At 39.6% G+C, this 20,005-nt stretch overlaps 1 protein-coding gene across 1 annotated transcript; it reads left to right on the top strand.

Annotated features, from left to right (window-relative positions):
• The first annotated feature begins 3,663 nt into the window (after positions 1-3,663).
• LOC111159808 (NECAP endocytosis associated 1) lies at positions 3,664-16,185 on the top strand. The gene is made up of 8 exons (XM_022522425.1): positions 3,664-3,810; positions 9,309-9,409; positions 9,770-9,874; positions 10,544-10,625; positions 11,439-11,547; positions 11,634-11,814; positions 14,041-14,143; positions 14,469-16,185. Exons 1-8 carry the CDS (start codon positions 3,716-3,718, stop codon positions 14,515-14,517), a joined length of 825 nt encoding a protein of 274 aa, XP_022378133.1. The 5' UTR covers positions 3,664-3,715; the 3' UTR covers positions 14,518-16,185.
• Positions 16,186-20,005: the final 3,820 nt, after the last annotated feature.

Raw genomic sequence — 20,005 nt, 5'->3', positions numbered from 1 at the left:
TTCTTTCCATAGTTTGGCTGTTGTGGACATTGCTGCTATAAGCATTCAGGTGCACATGTCCTTTCAGATCACTACATTTGTATCTTTAGGGTAAATACCCAGTAGTGCGATTGCTGGGTTGTAGGGTAGCTCTATTTTCAACTTTTTGAGGAACCTTCATACTATTTTCCAGAGTGGCTGCACCAGCTTACATTCCCACCAACAATGTAGGAGGGTTCCCCTTCCTCTGCATCATTGCCAACACCTGTCGTTTCCTGACTTCTTCATTTTAGCCACTCTGACTGGTGTGAGGTGGTAGTAAGATGACTCTTTGAAAAAGCAGAGTAAAATATACACAATAATCTTAGTATATGATCTAATTATCAGAAACATTCTTGGTCTTTCTTCATTACTTTTTCTTTAACCTGTGGGTCAAGTGGGTCAAGATGTACTACTAGTATTGAAATCAGTTTTGTGGATTGAGAACAATAATATAAAATAGAATAGAATAGAACACAATAAAAATTATAAACTGCCATCATGTTTAATAGAATTATCATTTTGGGAAAACTTTGTTTCAAGTACATATGTGTGCATTGGGTTCTAATATAAAATGTGTTTCTACTGTGGGTAAATTTCACTCACATGTGAAATTTAAGAAACAGAACAAATGAACAAGGGGAAAAAAGAGAGAGAGAGGCAAACCCAGAAACAGAATCTGAACCATAGAGAACAAACTGATGGTTACTAAGGGGTGTGTGTGTGTGTGTGTGTGTGTGTGTGTGTGTGTGCATGGGTGAAGTAGGTGATGGGGAGTAAGGAGTACACCTGCTGTGATGAGCACCAGGTGAGGTATGGAGGTGTTGAATCACTATATCGTACCTGAAACTAATATTACACAGTATGTTAACCACACTGGAATTAGAAAAAAGTACCCGGTGAAGTCAAAGAGGAGGTATTATTTGAGCAGATATGTGAATGTATCAAATTGACAAGCTAGAGGAAAATGTTCAAGATAGAAGGTTTAATGCATGTAAAGGTGTGAAGAATATGATGAACACGGACAATTCTGGAACCAGAAGTAGTTTAGGATTACTGAAATTTTAAGTGAAAGTTAATAAACTTTCTTTTTTTTTGTTTTTTATCATGGATCTTTTCCTATGGCCTTCCTATGGCCATATATTTTTTATATTTTATTTTATTTTAAAAAATTTTTTAAACATATAATATATTTTATTTTTTATATTTTATATGTAAATATATTATATATAAATATATATTTAGGTACCAACATATATTTATATATATTTATATAAAATATATAAATCTTATATAACATTTATATTATAGATAATATATAATATATCAATATAAATAATATGATACATATTACTATATCATATGTAAATTTAAATATAAATTACATATAATATATAAATATATACTATAAATATATATTTATATATAATTTTATTATATATTTTAGATTTTATGTAAATAATATATAATAAATTAGATATAAAAATAGATGATATAAATAATAGATATATAATATGTATTATATAAATAATGTGTTATATATTATATATGTATTATATTATATATTATTGTATTATGTACAACATAATATGTATTATAAATATTATCTATTTTAAAGATTTTATTTATTTATTTATTTGACAGAGAGAGACACAGAGAGAGAGGGAAAAAAACACAAGCAGGGATAGTAGCAGGGACAGTAGGAGAGGGAGAGGGAGAAGCAAGCTTCCGCCTAAGTGGGGCGCCCCACACCACTGGATCCCAGGACAATGGGATCACGACCTGAGCTAAAGGCAGACACTTAACCCACTGAGCCACCCAGGCATCCCATGTTATATATATATTAATATATATTTTCTACTGATAGGTGTTCATGTTGTTTTGCATTACTCACTATTACAAACAATGCTGTAATAAATACTGTACTTACTTTATTGTGTATATAAGAATATCTCAGGGGCACCTAGGTGGTTTAGTTGGTTTAGAGTTTGACTCTTGATTTCTGCTCAGGTCAGGATCTCAGATGGTGAGCTGGAGCCAGGTGTCTGGCTCCCTTCTCAGGGTGAAATTTGCTTGAGATTCTCTTTCCCTCTTCCTCTGTCCCTCCTCTTCCATGCTTGCCTGCGCTCTCTCTCCTTCTTTCTCTCTCAAAATAAATAAAATCTAAAAAAAAAAAGTGGTTTTTTTTTTAGTGGTTTTACTAAATTTAAAGTTATATAGTGGTTTTACTAAATTTAAAGTTATATATGATATTTTGATCAACTCTGCTAAATTTCCCTTCAAAATGTTCTATCAACGTACATTCACGGTACTAGTGTATGAGAGTAGCTGGTTTCCCACATCCTTGCCAGGGATATATATCATAAGTCCTTTTGAGGCTGCCTGGGTGGCTCAGTCGGTTAAGCGACTGTCTTCAGCTTGGGTCATGATCCCGGTTCTGGGATGGAGTCCCACATTGAGCTCCTGGCTCCACGGGGAGTCTGCTTTTCCCTCTGACCTTCTCCCCTCTCATGCTCTCTCTCACTCAATGGATAAATACAATCTTTAAAAAATAAGTAAGTCTTTTTGAATTTTAAGATCATCACTTTGTCAGGTAGGCTATTATTAATGACAGGTTTTCAACCAGTCAGTATAATGAAGGGGCAAAGACCACTGCTATTTTAGACAGACTTCAGTTCATAACTTGGTTTTGACACCTGCTATCCCTGCTAATTAACTCGGTTCAAAGTGATAGTGTTGGGGCAAGTTTACATGTGAAGTGTACAAAGAACATATTTATGGAAAGAGTTCAATAGGATTTATCATTACAATAGGATTTGGAGCAAATAGTGGGCATTAAGTAATAGCTTATTAGTTTTCACTAATTTATCAGTAATTGAGTTGGTCCCATTTAAGAGTTTGAGGTTATTTTCCAAAAAGATAACCAGAATGTACACTGAAAGTGTGGCAAACTATTTCAACAGGTGTTGTTCTGCGAAATCCGAGATTAAACGGTGCTGTTAGGCAACTAATCAGGCTGGGCATTTTTAACATTTAGATGCCTGAGGATTAAAATCCACCATGACTATGACTGAGTCATGTATTTACTGTAGGTACCCGGTTTGGGATTACCAACAGGTAATTACCCTTTTTCTGCTGGGAAACTGGTTAAAAGGTGGTTCTTGTCAGGGGCACCTGGGTGGCTCAGTGGGTTAAGGCCTCTGCCTTCCGCTCAGGTCATGATCCCAGCGTCGTGGGATCGAGCCCCGTGTGGGGCTCTCTGCTCAGTGGGGAGCCTGCTTCCTCCTCTCTCTCTCTGCCTGCCTCTCTGCCTACTTGTGATCTGTCAAATAAATAAATAAAATTCTCCCAGTTCTCAAGATGGTCCTCTTCCTCCTCAAGCACTGCAGGAACCTGCCAACACCAAGATGGCGCTTTCCCTAATCACCTTTGGGGATCGAGATTTCCATAACGTGGGTCACGCACTGGAAAGGCCGTTTTGCCACTACCCAAGATGGCGAACTGCACAGCTTCACGGTTTCCAGGTTTCAATATGGCTTCCCCAGCCGGTACCTCCGGAGGTTAATCTCAGGAACCCAATTAAAATCGCGCGGAAGTAGCATAAGTGGAAGTTGCGCACAGCCCCCCTCCCCCGCCCCCAACAGTCCGCCCCCATTCCATACGCCCCGCCTCCGGTGGCGCGGAGTGCAGAGCCAAGATGGCGGCCGAGTTGGAGTACGAGTCTGTTCTGTGTGTGAAGCCCGATGTTAGCGTCTACCGGATTCCTCCCCGGGCCTCCAACCGCGGTTACAGGTACTAACCCCGAGGCACTGCAGCACACGCATACCGGGTCGGGGATGACAGTTTACTCCTCAGGTAGCACGCTGCACTTCCCTTGCCACTGCCACCTCTGGGTTGTCACCTTGTTAGCCTGCCCACCTGGGTTGTTATGGCCCGGCCCTCCAGTTCTTTCCCCACTGTGGAATGCCATTCTGGTTTCCTCCGCTTTTAGAAAAATTACCGTCTGCATCCTCACACCCTTCCTCCCTTGGGCCCCTCTGGGTTACCCATCTGCTCCCCATCGTCCACATCCAATCGTCCCTGCTCCATTGCCAGTCACCTTTCGTTCTTTCCTGCGTCCTTCAGTGTGTCACCCTTGTTGAAACCCCCCTCCCGTCCTCCCTCATACCCATTACCAGCACCCGGTACGCTTTTGTGGATAGTCATTGTTGGCCATTCTGTAGGTGATACAGTTTATCTTCTGTGCTGTTGTCAGTCTTGCTACCAAATACCATCCATTATTTGGTTTTCCTTTCAGTTCTGTGGCTAGTGGGCAAAGGTTAGGATTATAGGTTTTCCATTGGTTGTCCATTCTGTTTCTTTTCAGTTCGTTTTCTTGATGATTACATAGTATTTTCTATTTTCCTACACCCTCCCCCCTTAACCTCTGCCATAGCTTTTTCTCTCCAGAGTTAATGGAGCATTTTCTCTGTAGTGCTAACTAACCACCTTGTAATCCGATAACAGTGAGGTTCTGAGGATGCTGTAGGAAGTCACGAGGTCATGTAGTGGAAAGAGTTAACATGTTAACTGGATTACATGCTAAGAAATATGAGTATGACCTCTGACAACTTAACAGCTGTATGATTTGAGACAAATCTCTTAGCTTTTCCAAGCTTTAGTTTTCTCATCTGTGAAATAGGGAAAAAAAGTTAATGATAATAAAATCTGCTCTGGTTATGTACCTCACAGAAGTTTTTGGAGGGTTAAATGAAATAATATAATGTGAAAGAATTTAGGAAACAGTAAAGCAGCATGTAAATATATAGGATACTGTTCTTATTGTTCTCTGATCCACATCACCATCATGATTTTCCTCTTGGCATTTATTATTACTTGGACTGTTATGCTCCTCCTGTGTCCTTTATTTTGCCTCTTTACCGGAGAGGCATTCATCATCAGTTCATCATCACTCAGTATCTTTGTGCTTGCTGACCTGTGCATTAGACCCTGTGGGTTGTACCTTTTGGTAAAGAGGTAGTCCTAATTCCAGTCTTTCAGTCAGACTCCAAACTGACCATGATAGGAATCTACATGCTTTCTGATGGTAGTTACAGGTAGTAATATGTGTGACTCAGCTGAGATCTCTTCCTTGGGAAGCTCCCCTTTACCTTTTCATTCTGGCTTTAATATGTTTTCTGCATGCTTTCACACCACCTATGCTTATCTCTGTCATAGTGAGTGCTCTTCCTTCTGTATTGTAATTGATTGCTCGATCTGTTTTCCCAGACTAGCTATGAACAACTTGTTTCTTTTCTAATTTTATAGCACCAGGGTCTACTATAGTACTATAGTGTCTGGCACATAGTGGGCACTCTAAATGTGGAAGAAATTAGTAGGTTATACTTAATCACATAAGTTAGCATTGATTGAACTGCTAAATAAGGTGGAATAGCCCAACTTAATAGTTAAGACTTCCTGGAGGATAGGATATACTATAAAGTGGGGTTCTCTTCTTTATCTTCTGCTTTAAGATTTTTTAAAGACCTTCCTTCTCTCACCTATCTGCATTCTCTACCTTCACTTCCTAGTTTATCCAGAGCCTTTTATCCTTATGTCCGTTAACAGCAGTGAGGCATCAAAACAGTTTCTTAATTTTCCTCTTTTTCTTGTTATCTATGTTTTCCTGCTTATTATTGACATTTGTAGTTCTCCAAAAGGTATTTTATCATTATCCACTCTTACTATAATGAATGAAGAGAGCTGCACTAAGTTTGCATCGAGATTCCCATTTATTTGCTTTTGGCAAGACACTTAACTCTCTTTTTTAAATTTTATTTTATTTTATTTGTTTTAGAGAGAGAGAGAACAAGAGAACACACAAGGAGTGCCTGGTTGGCTCAGTCGTTGAGTATCTGCCTTCCGCTCAGGTCATGATCCCAGGGTCCTAGGATTGAGCCCCGCATTGCAATACATCGGGCTCCGTGCTCAGTGGGAGGCCTGCTTCTCCCTCTCCCTCTTCCTCTCCCGTGGCATGTGTTCCCTCTGTAGCTGTCTCTCTCTCTGTTGAATAAATAAATAAAATCTTTAAAAAAAAAAAAAAGAGTGCACAAGCATGGGGAGCAGCAGAGGGAGAGGCAGAGGCAGACTCCCCACTGAGCAGGGAGCCTGACGTGGGGCTTGATCCTAGGATTCAGGGATCATGACCTGAGCCAAAGGCAGATGCTTAACTGAGCCAACCCAGGCATCCGACACTTAACTCTTTTGAACTGTGGTTTCCTCATTTGTAAAAATGGATATACTACTTATACCTTGCAGTATCCTCTCACTTAATTTTCTTAAGAGTGAGCATAATGCCTGGCATGTAATAGATGCTTGATAAACATTATTTTTATGTCTTTTTCTCTGCCTAATCTTGTTTACAGAACACATTTTCCATTATAAGCATGACTTCTTTAGGCAGCCATTAAAGGAAAAACTGGGCTTTTTAGGAAGCAGGAGTCACTTGGTTTGAGTGACTAAGATCACCTAGCGTGAGCTGTTGCTTCTCAGGCTTTCACTGATAGTTTAGGTCTATGAGAAAGTTATAAATGATGAAGAACTAGTATCCCAACCTATAAAAATTTTTATATTCATCACTACCCTCCTCCTCAGCTAAATCAATAGTAAGCTCAATAGTCTGTTTTAAGGTAATGAGAAGAACGCTGGACTTTGAAGTTAGGCATTATATACTTACTGTGTTACTGTTCTTCACCTAGAGAGACAGAGATAATAGGCTTTTCATGCCTGTTCCGTATGATTGCTGTAAGAATTTATTACTGAGGTGAATGAAAATTTTTGAAGTCATTTCAGAAGACCAGTGAAACCAAGAGTTCCTCAGGCTAGGTCTTGGGAGTGGGAAAGGAACTAAGGCTCAGGGCTGAAGGAGACTGCTGCTGGGGATATCCATTCACTTACTGAGAATTTGTTAAATATTGACCACTAGACATGCAAGATAAATAAGACAAGGAACTTGTCCCAGGAAACACATCTGGTAGGCTTGTTCTGATATATTCAGTATACTGTGTTTAGCTCATAGAGGCATAATAGAAGAAGTAATGACCATATTAAAAAAATTAAAATACAGGGACCTTTAGAGCATTGTATTCTGGATCAGATTCAAGTACTTGAGTGTCTTTGAGGCAGGGCATCAAGAGAGGTGGACATGACAAAGATTTGTCTTATAAATCCTGTTCAAAACCTGTGCTTTCTCTTTTCCATCTTTTGCTTGCCATCTTGTTAAACTTATTATTGTTTAGATATACTTATTGTTACCTTTCTATCTTGTGAGTGTTTGTCTTTGGGTTCCTAAGGGATGAACTTGTTTGTTTTGTTTTTAAGATAATATTTTTAAGTAATCTCTGCACCAACGTGGGCCTTGAACTCACAGCCTCAAGATCGAGAGTCACGTGCTCTACTGACTGAGCCAGCCAGCTGCCCCAGGATAAGTTATTAATAACTTTTACTTTGCCCTCTCTTTTCCACACTCTGACAAAATCACAAGGCACTGCTTTGTAAAATTGGTCATATTTAAATGTCTTAGATTTCATTCAAATTTATTTATCATCATACAGATTGTAAGTATTCAGTATTTGTAATGTTTCCATGGACATCGGTATGTTTAGCCCACCTGTCTTTCCTAAACTCCAGTCTCATATTCAAATGCCTTCTCTGTATCTTTGCTTGAAAATCTGTTTGCTATCTTAAACTCTACATATTCAAAACTGAACTCCTGATCTTTCTTCCCAGACGTTGCTCTACCTATAGTCTATCTCTGTTATTGGCAGCTCTGTTGCTCAGGCTAAAATCTTTAGAGTCATCCTTGACTTTTCTCTTTCCTTTTACCTCACATTAATCCATTAGAAAATCCTTCTTCTTTGCTTTAAATATATCCAAAATGTAGCCACTTCCGCTGCCTCTTCTTCCTAGTCACCATTATGACTCCTAGATTACTGCAGTCATCTCTTAACTAATCCTCATGCTTCGTCACTTACATAGCTTCTACACACAACAGACAAAGTAATCCTTTTAAAATAAAAGGAAGATTGGGGTGCCTGGGTGGCTCAGTAGGTTAAGCATCTAACTCTTGATTTTGGCTCAGGTTGTGATCATCTCAGGGTCATGAGATTGCGCCCTGTGTCTGGCTCCACATTCAGCGGGAAGTTCTGCTTGAGATTTTTCTTCCTCCCTTCACCTCTCTCTCAAATAAGTCTTTTAAAAAAACAGCTACTCTCTTAAATAAAATAAAAGGAAGATCCTGATCTTGTTTCACCTCTGCTTAAAACCTGTAATGGCTTCTTCACTCAGAGTGAAAGCCAAAGTTCTTACAAGGCCTATAAAATTTGGCCCTCTGTTACCTCTCCCACTTCATCTCTTAATTTATTTTATTCTCACTGTAGCAGCTTCCTTTTTTTTGAGGGCAGACATTCCAGACACACTCCCATCTCAGCACCTGTTGACTAATTGTTCTAGTCCAGGAATTGCCCCTTCCTCCTATATCTGCATGGGTAACTTTCTTGCTTCCTTCACATTTTTGCTCACTTTTCACTTTGTTAATAAGGTCTCCCCAACCACCTTCTTGAATGTTACAACCTGTTTATTCTCCCACTACCCTTCCAGTTTCCCTTTTCTGCCTCTGCATTTTCTTTTTTACTGTAGCACTTACCTTCTGAGATACTATTTATATTGCTTATTTTTTATGTTTTCTTTTATTACTTGTTTTCTATTATATTGTAAACCTCATGAGGGTAGAAGTCTTTGTTTTGTTCATTCACTGTTGTATCCCAAGCGCTCAGAATAGTGCCTGTGACTTAATACACACTAAATATTGTTGAATTAAATTGTTGAAGTAAATATTGGTTGAATTCAGTGAAAGATGATGATACATTTAGGGATTTGGGAAGGGTTCTATTACCAATATGATTTATTTAGTAGACTTTGTTGTTATCTGATAGGTAAAATACTGTTACATAAATTATTATCTGCAGTAGGGAAATGGTATTATGAGAATTTTAAAAAATTGCTTGTATTTGTACTTTACATGTTTTTATTGATGCTTTTTAGATAATCCTTACATAGTAAGGACTTGTTTGCTGTGGGCTATATGTACTAATGAGACATCTATGTAGAGGGGTCATAAGTTATTCTTATTGATTATTTAATAGGTAGAAAGAATAAGCCCAGGACAGCAAAATAGAACTGTGACAAATGATTTGTGTAGGTTTTTAGTAATTAAAGACATGGACCTGAGACTTCCTATTTTCCTATTCTAGGGCATCTGACTGGAAATTAGACCAGCCTGATTGGACTGGTCGCCTCCGAATCACTTCAAAAGGGAAGATTGCTTACATCAAACTTGAGGATAAAGTTTCAGGTAATCTGTGCTGGTGACTCTCTGACGTATTATGAGTATTAGTTTGGGGACGCCTGGGTGGCTCAGTTGGTTAAGCAGCTGCCTTCGGCTCAGGTCATGATCCCAGCGTCCTGGGATCGAGTCCCACATCGCGCTCCTTGCTTGGCGGGGAGCCTGCTTCTCCCTCTGCCTCTGCCTGCCATTCTGTCTGCCTGTACTTGCTCTCTCTCCCTCTCTCTCTGACAAAAAAAAGAAAAAAAAGTATTAGTTTGGTGCATTTATAAGTAAATTTAAGTTGGGGACTGGAATGGAAATATTTGCTAACTGGAGTTTTAGATTTTTGCTTCCTTTGCCCAAAGAAGTCTTTTTCTTACCTGTCAGGGGAGCTCTTTGCTCAGGCACCAGTAGAACAATATCCTGGTATTGCTGTGGAGACAGTGACAGATTCCAGCCGCTACTTTGTAATCCGGATCCAGGATGGTACTGGTAAGGAATCTGGGATTTTGAATGGGATGATAGTAGGAAAATAGGTAATGCACTTCAATGATAGTGTGTCCTAATTGCATTTGTCTTTCTTTAGTTTACTAAATTTTTCCTCTCCTTTCTCCATAGTTAACTGTAGTTGCTAAAAGCAAGGACAAGGATTAACATGTTATTAGTAATAGATACGAACACAAATTCAAGACACGGTGATTAATAGGTAGACGTAAATAAATCAAAGTGTCTAACTAACCAAAGAATTAACACATATTGCCCATTCACTCATTGTTTGTGGTGGGTTTTGGTGGGACTGTCTTAAATCATCTATGTTAGGGCAGTCATTCTCCTTCTTTTCTCTATAGTCTCTATTAGAGGTTGTCCTAACTTTTTGTTAGGATGCAGTTAGTAAATATTTTAGATTTTGTTCTCAACTGTAGCTACTTAATTCTGATATAGTGTGAAAGCAGCCGTATAATGTGTAAACAAATTGGTGTAGCTGTGTTCAAGTAAAATGTTACTTATAAAGACAAGTGATGGTAGCATTTGGCCTTTGGGCTATATGTAGATTGTGGACCCCTGGGCTGTGAGAAAATGTTTCAAGTTCTGGACTTTTCACTGGGTAGAATTTCCCCCAAGGGGTACTTCCTATTGAGAATATTCCTGTCTTTTTCACAGGGCGTAGTGCTTTCATTGGCATTGGCTTCACAGATCGGGGTGATGCCTTTGACTTTAATGTCTCCTTGCAAGATCACTTCAAGTGAGTGAAATTTGACCTTTAGTTACCTGGTTAAAAGGTTTTGGATGTGCTCCTTTTCAGTTGAATGGACACTCTTTTACCTTCTGGTTTCTGTATTTGGTAAACTAATGCATTATGAATTTGAATCTTTCCGTTTGCTTACATTATCTTTGTATTTGCTCTATCCTTTCCTTAAAACCTGGAACATGTTTTTGGTCCCTCGTACGGTATTTTGAGATGCTTTTGCTTATGTCTCTGGGGACTTGTGCTTTTAAGTGGCTGAGGGAGGCATATAATAATAGCAGGACTGTATGGGAGGTAGTGGGGAGTTGTGGGGCAGTTTTGTTACTTTGTGTAGCTGACATGTTCTATGTCTGTTTCAACATTTCTTCCGCCTGCCTGGTTTTGGCACAGCTGTGATGGGTAGCATCATGCACACGGTCTACTCCCTACTTCAAGGGCAGGCATAGGCACAACTCTGCTTTTCTGCCTCAGAACTCTTGAAACTGTGGAAGTCCACTCACTTGGCACAGGAATGCAGCCTGGAAGGACTGAGGAATTAACACTCCCTCAGGGGCAGCGCTCAACCATGGAGGATGGGAATTGGCAGCTAAATGCTGTCCTTGGAGGGACAAGTTAAATATGTATTCTGTGTGGCTCCTCAGTGCCACTGAATGCTGTTGCCCTCTTTCATGGCTTTTCTTCCTTTCCTTCTTCATTCTTCATATTCCCTCACTCTGCTTTCTGGAATCCTGTTTCCCATAAGTTAGTTACACTCAGGTTTGTGTGCCGGACTCTCAGGTAATCTCAGATTAACATAATTTACTCTTTTAGGTGGGTAAAGCAGGAATCTGAGATTTCCAAAGAATCTCAGGACATGGATAATCGTCCCAAGTTGGATCTGGGCTTCAAGGAAGGACAGACCATCAAATTGAGTATTGGGGTGAGTATGCTTTCTTTCCCCCACTCCCTGTATTTCTGTAATAAGCTTGTGACTTTTTCTTTCTCTTCTCTGTTTTCTCTATGTAGAACATTACAACTAAGAAAGGAGGTGCTTCTAAGCCCAAGACTACAGGGGCTGGGGGCCTAAGCTTGCTCCCACCCCCACCTGGAGGCAAAGTCACTATTCCCCCACCGTCCTCCGTTGCCATCAGCAATCATGTCACTCCACCACCCATTCCAAAATCTAACCATGGAGGTAGTGATGCAGGTAAATCTCTTCATAACTTTGAGAAATCATCATATCTTAGGTTTTGATTGGGTAGCATCTGTTTGTCAAGGAGTATCTTGATGTTTTTACTGTTAAATGGCACTTGGTACTGACACAGTGATTCTGGCAGCCTCTAATAAGGAATTAAAGCTTTTACAGTGAACCGAGAGTCATGATATTTGGCAGGTTCTTTGTTGGAAAATGAGTAGATTTAATGACTGTTTTCTTCATTATACCTTGGTGAGATGCTAGACTCTAGCTAGGCCTGAGAGTCAGATGGAGTAAGATTTTGGTTATAGCTCTGCTATTTTATATCTGAATGTATTTAGTAACATTTACATTTTTGAGTCTCAATATCCTTTTTTGCTTTTTAAAGATTTTATTTGAGGGGTGCTTGGGTGGCTCAGTTGGTTAAGCATCTGCCTTCAGCTTGGGTCATGATCCCAGGGTACTGGGATCGAGCCCTGCATCTGGCTCCCTGCTCAGCGGGGAGCCTGTGTCTCCCTCTCCCTTTGCCTCCCGCTCCCCCTACTTGGTGCTTGTGTGCTCTCTACTCTCTCTGTGCCAAATAAATAAATAAAATCTTAAAAAAAAAGATTTTATTTGAGAGAGAAAGTGTACACGGGGGGAAGGGGCAGAGTGAGAGGGAGAAGCAGACTCCCTGTTGAGCAGGGAGCCCAACGTAGGGCTCGATCCCAGCACCCCAGGATCATGACATGAGCTGAAGCTAGATGCTTAACTGACTGAGCTACCCAGGCATCCCATCTCAATATCCTTAACTGCAAAATGGAGACTTAGAATTACCCCAGGATTATAAAGGAGAAATGATGTGACACCACCTAGCATAGTCCTTTGAACATTGCAGCCATGCAGTAAATGTTATTTTTTTTATCTTTTGTTTCTTCCCAAAGGCATTTGGGAGAAAATTAGACAGCATCTGGGTTTATGAATACATTTTCACTCTTCCGTATTATCTGAGGGGAAAAAGAATAGATAGAGTTTTTCCATTTCAAGAATGGGAACATTAGGGGCGCCTGGGTAGCTCAGTGGGTTAAGCCTCTGCCTTCGGCTCAGGTCATGATCTCAGGGTCCTGGGATCGAGCCCTACATCAGGCTCTCTGCTCAGCGGGGGGCCCTGCTTCCCCCTCTCTCTCTGTCTACCTCTCTGCCTACTTGTGATCTCTCTCTATCAAATAAATAAAATCTTTAAAAATAAATAAATAAATAAGTAAATGTCAACTCTTCTCCAAAAAAAAGAATGGAACATTAGAACTTGGGAAGGAATTTTCCAAAGATTAGAGAAGCAGGTATTAGAATCTGTAGTTTTAACTTACTGTATTACAGGATGTAGAGCATTCATATCATTGATTGCTAAGAGTAAACTTCTTTTGAAATTTTGACGTAAAAATGGTTATAACCTACATCTTTTCTTAAGTGTCTCCAGAAGGCACTGGGTGTAATGTCTAAGGTTTACTTTAAAGTTTTTTGAATTAAGTTATTTATTTTAAGATAATCATAGGTTCCCATGCAGTTATAAAAAATAACACAAAGAAATCCTGTGTACCCTTTACTCAGTTCCCCTAAATGGTAACATTTGCAAAACCAAAGTCAGATACCACCAGGAAGTTGACATCGATACCATCTACTGATCTTATTTAGATTTCATCAGATTTACATATTCTCATTTGTGTGTAGATGTGTGTTTTTAGTTCTATGCACTTTTATTGTGGGTAGGTTCCTGGATCCATCACCATGGTCAGGATACAGAACAGCTCCATCAGTACAAGGATCCCTCATGTCATCCGTTTATAACCGCACCTACCTCCTGTGTCCTGCCTCACACCCCCTCACTAACCCTAGGCAATCACTAATTTCTTTTCTCTCTCTATAATTTTGTCACTTCTGTGAATGTTATTAAGTGGAGTCATAGAGGACATAACTTTCGGGGATTGGCTTTTTCCACTCAGCATACTTCCCTTGAGATTCATCCAAGTTGTGTCTGTCAGTAGTTTCTCTGTTGTTGGGTAGTAGTTCATGGTATGGAAGTACTACAGTATGTTTAACCTTCACCCATGGAAAGACATCTGGGTCGTCTTCCGTTTTTGACTATTACAGGTTAAGCTGCAGTGAACATTTGTGTGTAGATTTGTGTGAGCATAAGTTTTTATTACTAAGATTTTTATTATGTTTTCCCTTTTCTTTCTCTTCTCTTTACTGTGTATTCAGATATCCTTTTAGATTTGGATTCTCCTGCTCCTGTCACGACACCAGCATCAGCTCCAGTTTCTGCAAGCAGTGACCTGTGGGGAGACTTTAGCACTGCATCCAGGTATGAACCTCATGAAACCACCATACTCTCAGTCAGAGGAAATGTTACAGTTAAATGAAGTCTTGATCTGGGAAAGCAGGGCATTTGCAGGTCATAGAGTCTTCGGCAGGAATTCTAGGTAAAGTAGTAGGCGAGTGTGGGGGTTGGTGGGGTAAGAGAGTTGTAGGATGATGTTTGAGTGGGATATCTCAAGACTTGATAAGTAGAATTTCTGCGAGGTATAGTTTCAGAAAGTCTGGGCAGCAATTTCTTGGAAGCTATTACATGAAGAATGGAGTAGCTATCCTAATTCCTTTGACTTTCTCTCTCTTCTCCTGTCTTACAGCTCTGTTCCAAACCAGGCACCACAGCCATCCAACTGGGTCCAGTTCTGAATAGCACTGGCAGTACATTAAGGACAGACTTGAAGAAAAAAAAATGAACTTGAGGGCACCAATCTATGAGGGAAGCTAGGAACTCCTACTGTCCCCAGAATCAAAATTACTGGACAATCTTTTTCATAGCTTCTCCATTGCATTCAAGCTGGTTTATGTCACTCCCCTATGTTGATACTTGCTGTACAGCCAAGAAAGTATCCCTTATCTCCTGTTCACCATTAAGGCAGGGGAATAATGGGTCTCACCATACTTGTGGCTGACTATGCAGGGCTCAGAAGGCCAGGTCTCTTTGCGGGGGTGGGGGGGGCGGCAAAATCTGCCATCTGTAAAATTTTTCTCCCCTCTTTTCAATTCTTCCTTCTTTCCAAATCATCTCATGACCCTGTGTGCCCTATCAGGGGAGACAGAAACCTTGAAATTTCCTTTTCCATTAACCTAAGACCCTAACAATGGACTGACTGACCTCAGTGTTTACAAATTGAGTTTTGATAGGGATAGGTGTGAAGAAAGATGTGTTTCCTGGGTCAGTGTTATATATGCTCCTTCGGGCTTATCCTGTTCAGTGAACACCCAGTGCCAGGTGCAGCTCCGTCACCCTCTCATGTGTTTACATGTTTCTTCCTATGCTCAGAGGGTCTTGCTGGTGGCACTTTCACTGTTCTTTGTTTGCTGAATAGTGCAACATCTTTGATCAGTGGGTGTCTCTTGGATGAAGGAGGTTCAAGGGGCCATGTTTCCCAAGTTACGTTGTAGAGAAGCGTTTACTTTCTTGCAGCTCCATCTAGTTGCTGCATTTGAGGTGTGGCATTACTTTGTATTTGCCCCATTATTTGACCTGAAGTTGAAGGGTTTAGAGATTTTAACCGGATATGTAGAGCAGAGGGGTTGAAAGCACGTAGCTCTCTTTCAGGACCCATATTGCCTTGCTGCCTGGGTATCTGGCTCCTTCCCATAAACATTTATTTTTCAGTCCATCTAGCTCTTCCGTAGAAAGCTGCTATTACCTACATCGTCATCTATGAAGGAAGTCAGAGAGTCCATGGCGCAGGCTGTGATAGGTTTGCCCGAGTGATGGCCTTGATAAACCGTCACCTGGGGTATCTCAGAAGCAAGTTACTCTTCCTCCACTTTCCCTTCCCTCTACCCCACCATTCCTTTTACGATGCTGTGAAGAGAGTTCCCTTTCTTGGATGAATGGGCACTATCTATTTTGTTAATCAGCAGTGTTGAGGATGAAATGGGAGGATGTCCTTTCTTCCCTTAGCATTTCTTTGGATGTGTACACTCTGGCCGAAGGGAGTCTTATATTTAGTTTCAAAATACATTCTCTCTCCTGCATTTCCTTCCTGACTCTTTTTAGCTTTGGGTCCATTTTTTTTTCATTGCCTTCTGTTCCAGGCAGCTCTATTCTTACAGAGCCATGGCAGGACATTTTAAAATTCCAATAGAAAACACTAAATGGGAAGTTCTATAGAATCACTAGTGACTAACTACTGGGAACCTATTTTCTCAATCTTCCTCCATGTTGTGTTCTTTGTATTCTCAAGATGATAATATATTATGTATTTGAATCGCTGAAAAATTGAAAAATGAAATTTAAAATATATGTATATAAAGCATATGCTGTATTGGTGCAATAATGGTAATTAAAAGTGTGGAAAAAGGTAGTGTCTCCTTTATCTTTTAATTTGTCTATTTCAGTGCCTTTTTAGTTTAACTGACCCAGTATAAATGGGCCAGTAGATAATAAACAGATATTTTATATCTATTACTCTTTTTCAAGAGGTAGATTCAGGTTAAGTTCTGCCTTTTTAAATTCAGGTTAGACTTATGCCCTCATGGTTCAAAACCCACAGAGCACTCCTTGTAGAGATCATATGAATTATTTGCTGGAATAGTTCATTTCCTTTGCTTCAGATTATCTTCATGGTCTAGGCCACCTCTCACATCCCAGAACCATAAGCAGCATAAATGAGGGAATCAGTGTATGAGATGGAACCAAAGTCAAGGCCATAGACTTTGGAAGTCAGAAGGATCTTGGAGTTCTCATTCAGTGATTTTCACAGAAGGTGAATCAAAATGACATATGTGTTTGCCTTTTTTTTTTTTTTTTTTAATAAAGTAACATGCTTCTCCCTCCAGAGGTTCTGCTGCAGCTCCTCCATTTGCTTTCCTAGAGTAGGGCCTGGATGGCTCTCCTAACCATGGCCTTTCTTATCATTACTGAGATGGTGAGGCACTGTCATTGATAGAAGTGTATCCTAAACCTCAGGTTTTATTTGGGGAAAAATGTGGACAATCAGTTCTGTTCTGTTTTGTTTTGTTTTGTTTTAGCTCAATCCCTTCAGTTATACATTTGTATCTACCTTCACAGTTGTGTGAACTTTTATTACTCCACTTCCTCCATTCTGATGACCTTCTAGGCTGTTGGCTTGCCTCTAGCTTTCTTTTCCTCCAGCTCCAGTTCAGCTTACCTGTTACCACCAGAATCATCTTCCTCCCTGAGCCCTGCTGATGCCCTTTCTTCCCCCGCTCATTGTCTTTAATGATTTTCCTTTGTGTATGGAATAAAGTCCATAGTACCATTTCATCCTCAACTCTGTTTTCCCTTCCACCCCCAGTATGCTCCTGGAACTAGGGGACTGGTCATTCTTCAGATGCCATTAGCACCATGAGCACTGAACGCTTGCTAAAATTCCCTCTGCCTAGAATACCTTCCTGTCTGTTGAAATCCTTTGCATTTCATAAAGCTCATGTAAATGCTACTTCATGAAATGTCACCTATCCTCCCAGTCTGAAAAATGATCTCCCTTGCTTTGTTTGGGTTGCTGTTTAAATTCTTACTGGTTTGTAAACTCTTTGAATACAATGACCATGTCTTCATTTTTATATGCTTTACTGTACTTCCCGTATACCTTTTTATGTAGTCGATATTCATTAAATACTTGTTGAATTAACAGTGATTTCAGTGAAGAAGGACTAGAAATCACTAAATTGGGTGTTTTACTTCTTTTGCTTGTTCTCAGGGTTGTTCTTGCTACATAAGTATTCCTTACCGCTTTGTCATAGTTGGAGAAAATCTCATTTATGTGCTCCAGAGTCCGCCAGTATTAGGAATTGGAAAACAGTGATGAAGAAAAATTTTACTTTGGTACTTTGCCTATGACCTGAGAGAAGAAAAACAATACTGTAAAGCACAGCTGTGGGTAGGTTTGGTAGCTTACTGTCTCATTTTGATTATTATCACCTTGGCTATGTTTATTTTCTAGCTTCTAAAAAATCCATTTCTGTTATTGCCTCTTAACTGTACATGAAGGGAATACATATGGTTTGTGACTAGGGGACTCCTATTCAGGAGCTCCCCATCAATCACATATTCTCTAGAGAAGGAAAGGGCAAATGAAGAGCTTTATCTTTACTTCCAGGTCCCTTAAGCCTGGAGGATATATGTAGCCTTATGATTGTTTTCACAGAAATTTTATGGCTTGACATTTATTTCAGATTTTGCAATAGTCATTTTCAGTCCCCTTTTGAAAGATAAGGTACAGGGGTAGTAGGTTTTTTAAAAAGCTCTGCTATAGGGATGCTTGGGTGGCTCAGTCATTAAGTGTCTGCCTTTGGTTCAGGTCATGATCTCATGTGAGATCGAGCCCCATGTGGAGCTCCTTGATCAGTGGGGAGCCTGCTTCTCACTCTCCCACTCCACCAGCTTGTGTTCCCTCTCTTGCTGTGTCTCTTTCTGTCAAATTAAAAAAAAAAAAAAATCTTAAAAAAAAAAAGCTCTGCTGTATTTGAATTGCCTATTTTGGAGCCGGGAGTTAAATAATTGTCCATGGTGACCTCGTTCTGCCTTACCAGTCTGAGGATAGTGTCATCCCCTCAATTAAATACAATAATGCATTAAGACCCATTGTGGATTACTTGCTTTTTAATACTTTCTTTTTTCTTATGTGTGCTCTGCCACAGAACCTGTAATAGGAAAAAAGGCATTGGAGCACTTTCTGTGAAATGCTTAATCTGACTGCATATCAGCATGGGACCACTAGAGGGCGAGCTCCCTCTAGCAACTCTAGCCCAACTGTAGGAAATACTGCACACATGTCCTGGTGACTGGGAAAGTGTTTAAAAAGAAAGACATAAAAGAAAGACTCAAGAGACATATTTGTGGAGTCTAAACATGCATTTGATGTAAAGTTTGTTGGGAATGTAGAAAAATTGCTGTTTAGGTAGGCAGAAAGTGAAGTAGAGAATTAGAATTTTTTTAGACTTTAATACTTAAATAAATATTTGAATGGGGAATATACTTAATTTTAATAACCCCCCCATCAAAATAGATGTTTAATAGGTAGTAAAGTGTAGTAATGGTTATAGCATGGATTTGGGAGGGAACAAATTGTCTTGGTACAAAATTTTGCTTTGCCACTTACTGGCTTTTTAACTTTGGACAAGTTACTTAACTTTTGTTTGCCTTAGTTTCCTCATGTGCAGTATGAGGATAATAGTTCCTACCTTATTGGGTTATTGTGACAACAAAATTAAAATTTTAAAGTGCTCAGGACAGGGTCTGGCACATGGTACTATTACTACTGCTGCTTGGTGGCTTTTCTAATTCTCAGTATCAGGGCATGCAATGAAATGGTAAGTATAAGGGTAAAGTGATGTGACTTCCTTTCTTATTTAAAAGAAAATTTGGGAATACAACATATTCATTTGATACATTTATATATTTTAATAGGAGTACCACTGTTGTATTGCTAACACCTTTTTTTTTTTTTAAGGTTTTATTTATTTTAGAAAGAGATAGCTTATGGCCTCTGGGGGAGGTGGCATTTTGAGCAGACTCTGCTGAGCGTGGAGCCTGGTGCAGGGCTTGACCTCAGGACCCTGAGATCATGACTTGAGCTGAAACGAAGAGTCAATTGCTTAATAAACTGAGGCACCCAGGTGCCCCTAGAAGCTAACACTTCTAGTTGACATCACAAATATATCACATTTATTTGATACTTAATTTTTTTTTCTGGTGAGAACAATTAAGATCTAGTCTCTTACCTCTTTGAAGTTTATAATGTATTGTATACATTATATACATTATATACATTATATAATTGTATAATGTACATATATACATTATATACATTAATACAATACAGTATTGTCTGTAATCACCATGCTGTGGGTTAGGCCTCCAGGACTGACTTATCTACTGGTTTCAGGTTTGTGCCCTTAAACCTCATCTCACCAACCCCCCACCACCTAGTGCCTGGTAACCACCAATCTACTCTTTGTTTCATGAGTTCGGCTTTTTTGAATTTCATATATAAGTAATAACATATAATATTTGTCTTCCTCTGTCTGACTTATCTCATTTAGCATTGCCCTTCAAGGTCATTCTACATTGTTGCATACATACATATAAACACGCCTATCTTTTTTAATCATAAATGAACACAGGTTGTTTCTATATTTTGGCCTTTGTGAGCAATGC

The sequence above is a fragment of the Enhydra lutris genome, unplaced genomic scaffold (genome assembly GCF_002288905.1).
Source record: "Enhydra lutris kenyoni isolate GAN:26980312 unplaced genomic scaffold, ASM228890v2 scaffoldscaffold69, whole genome shotgun sequence".
In the NCBI taxonomy this organism is placed as follows: Eukaryota; Metazoa; Chordata; class Mammalia; order Carnivora; family Mustelidae; genus Enhydra; species Enhydra lutris.
Note: the sequence above shows the minus strand (reverse complement) of the source record. Positions and strands in the feature narration are given on the sequence as shown.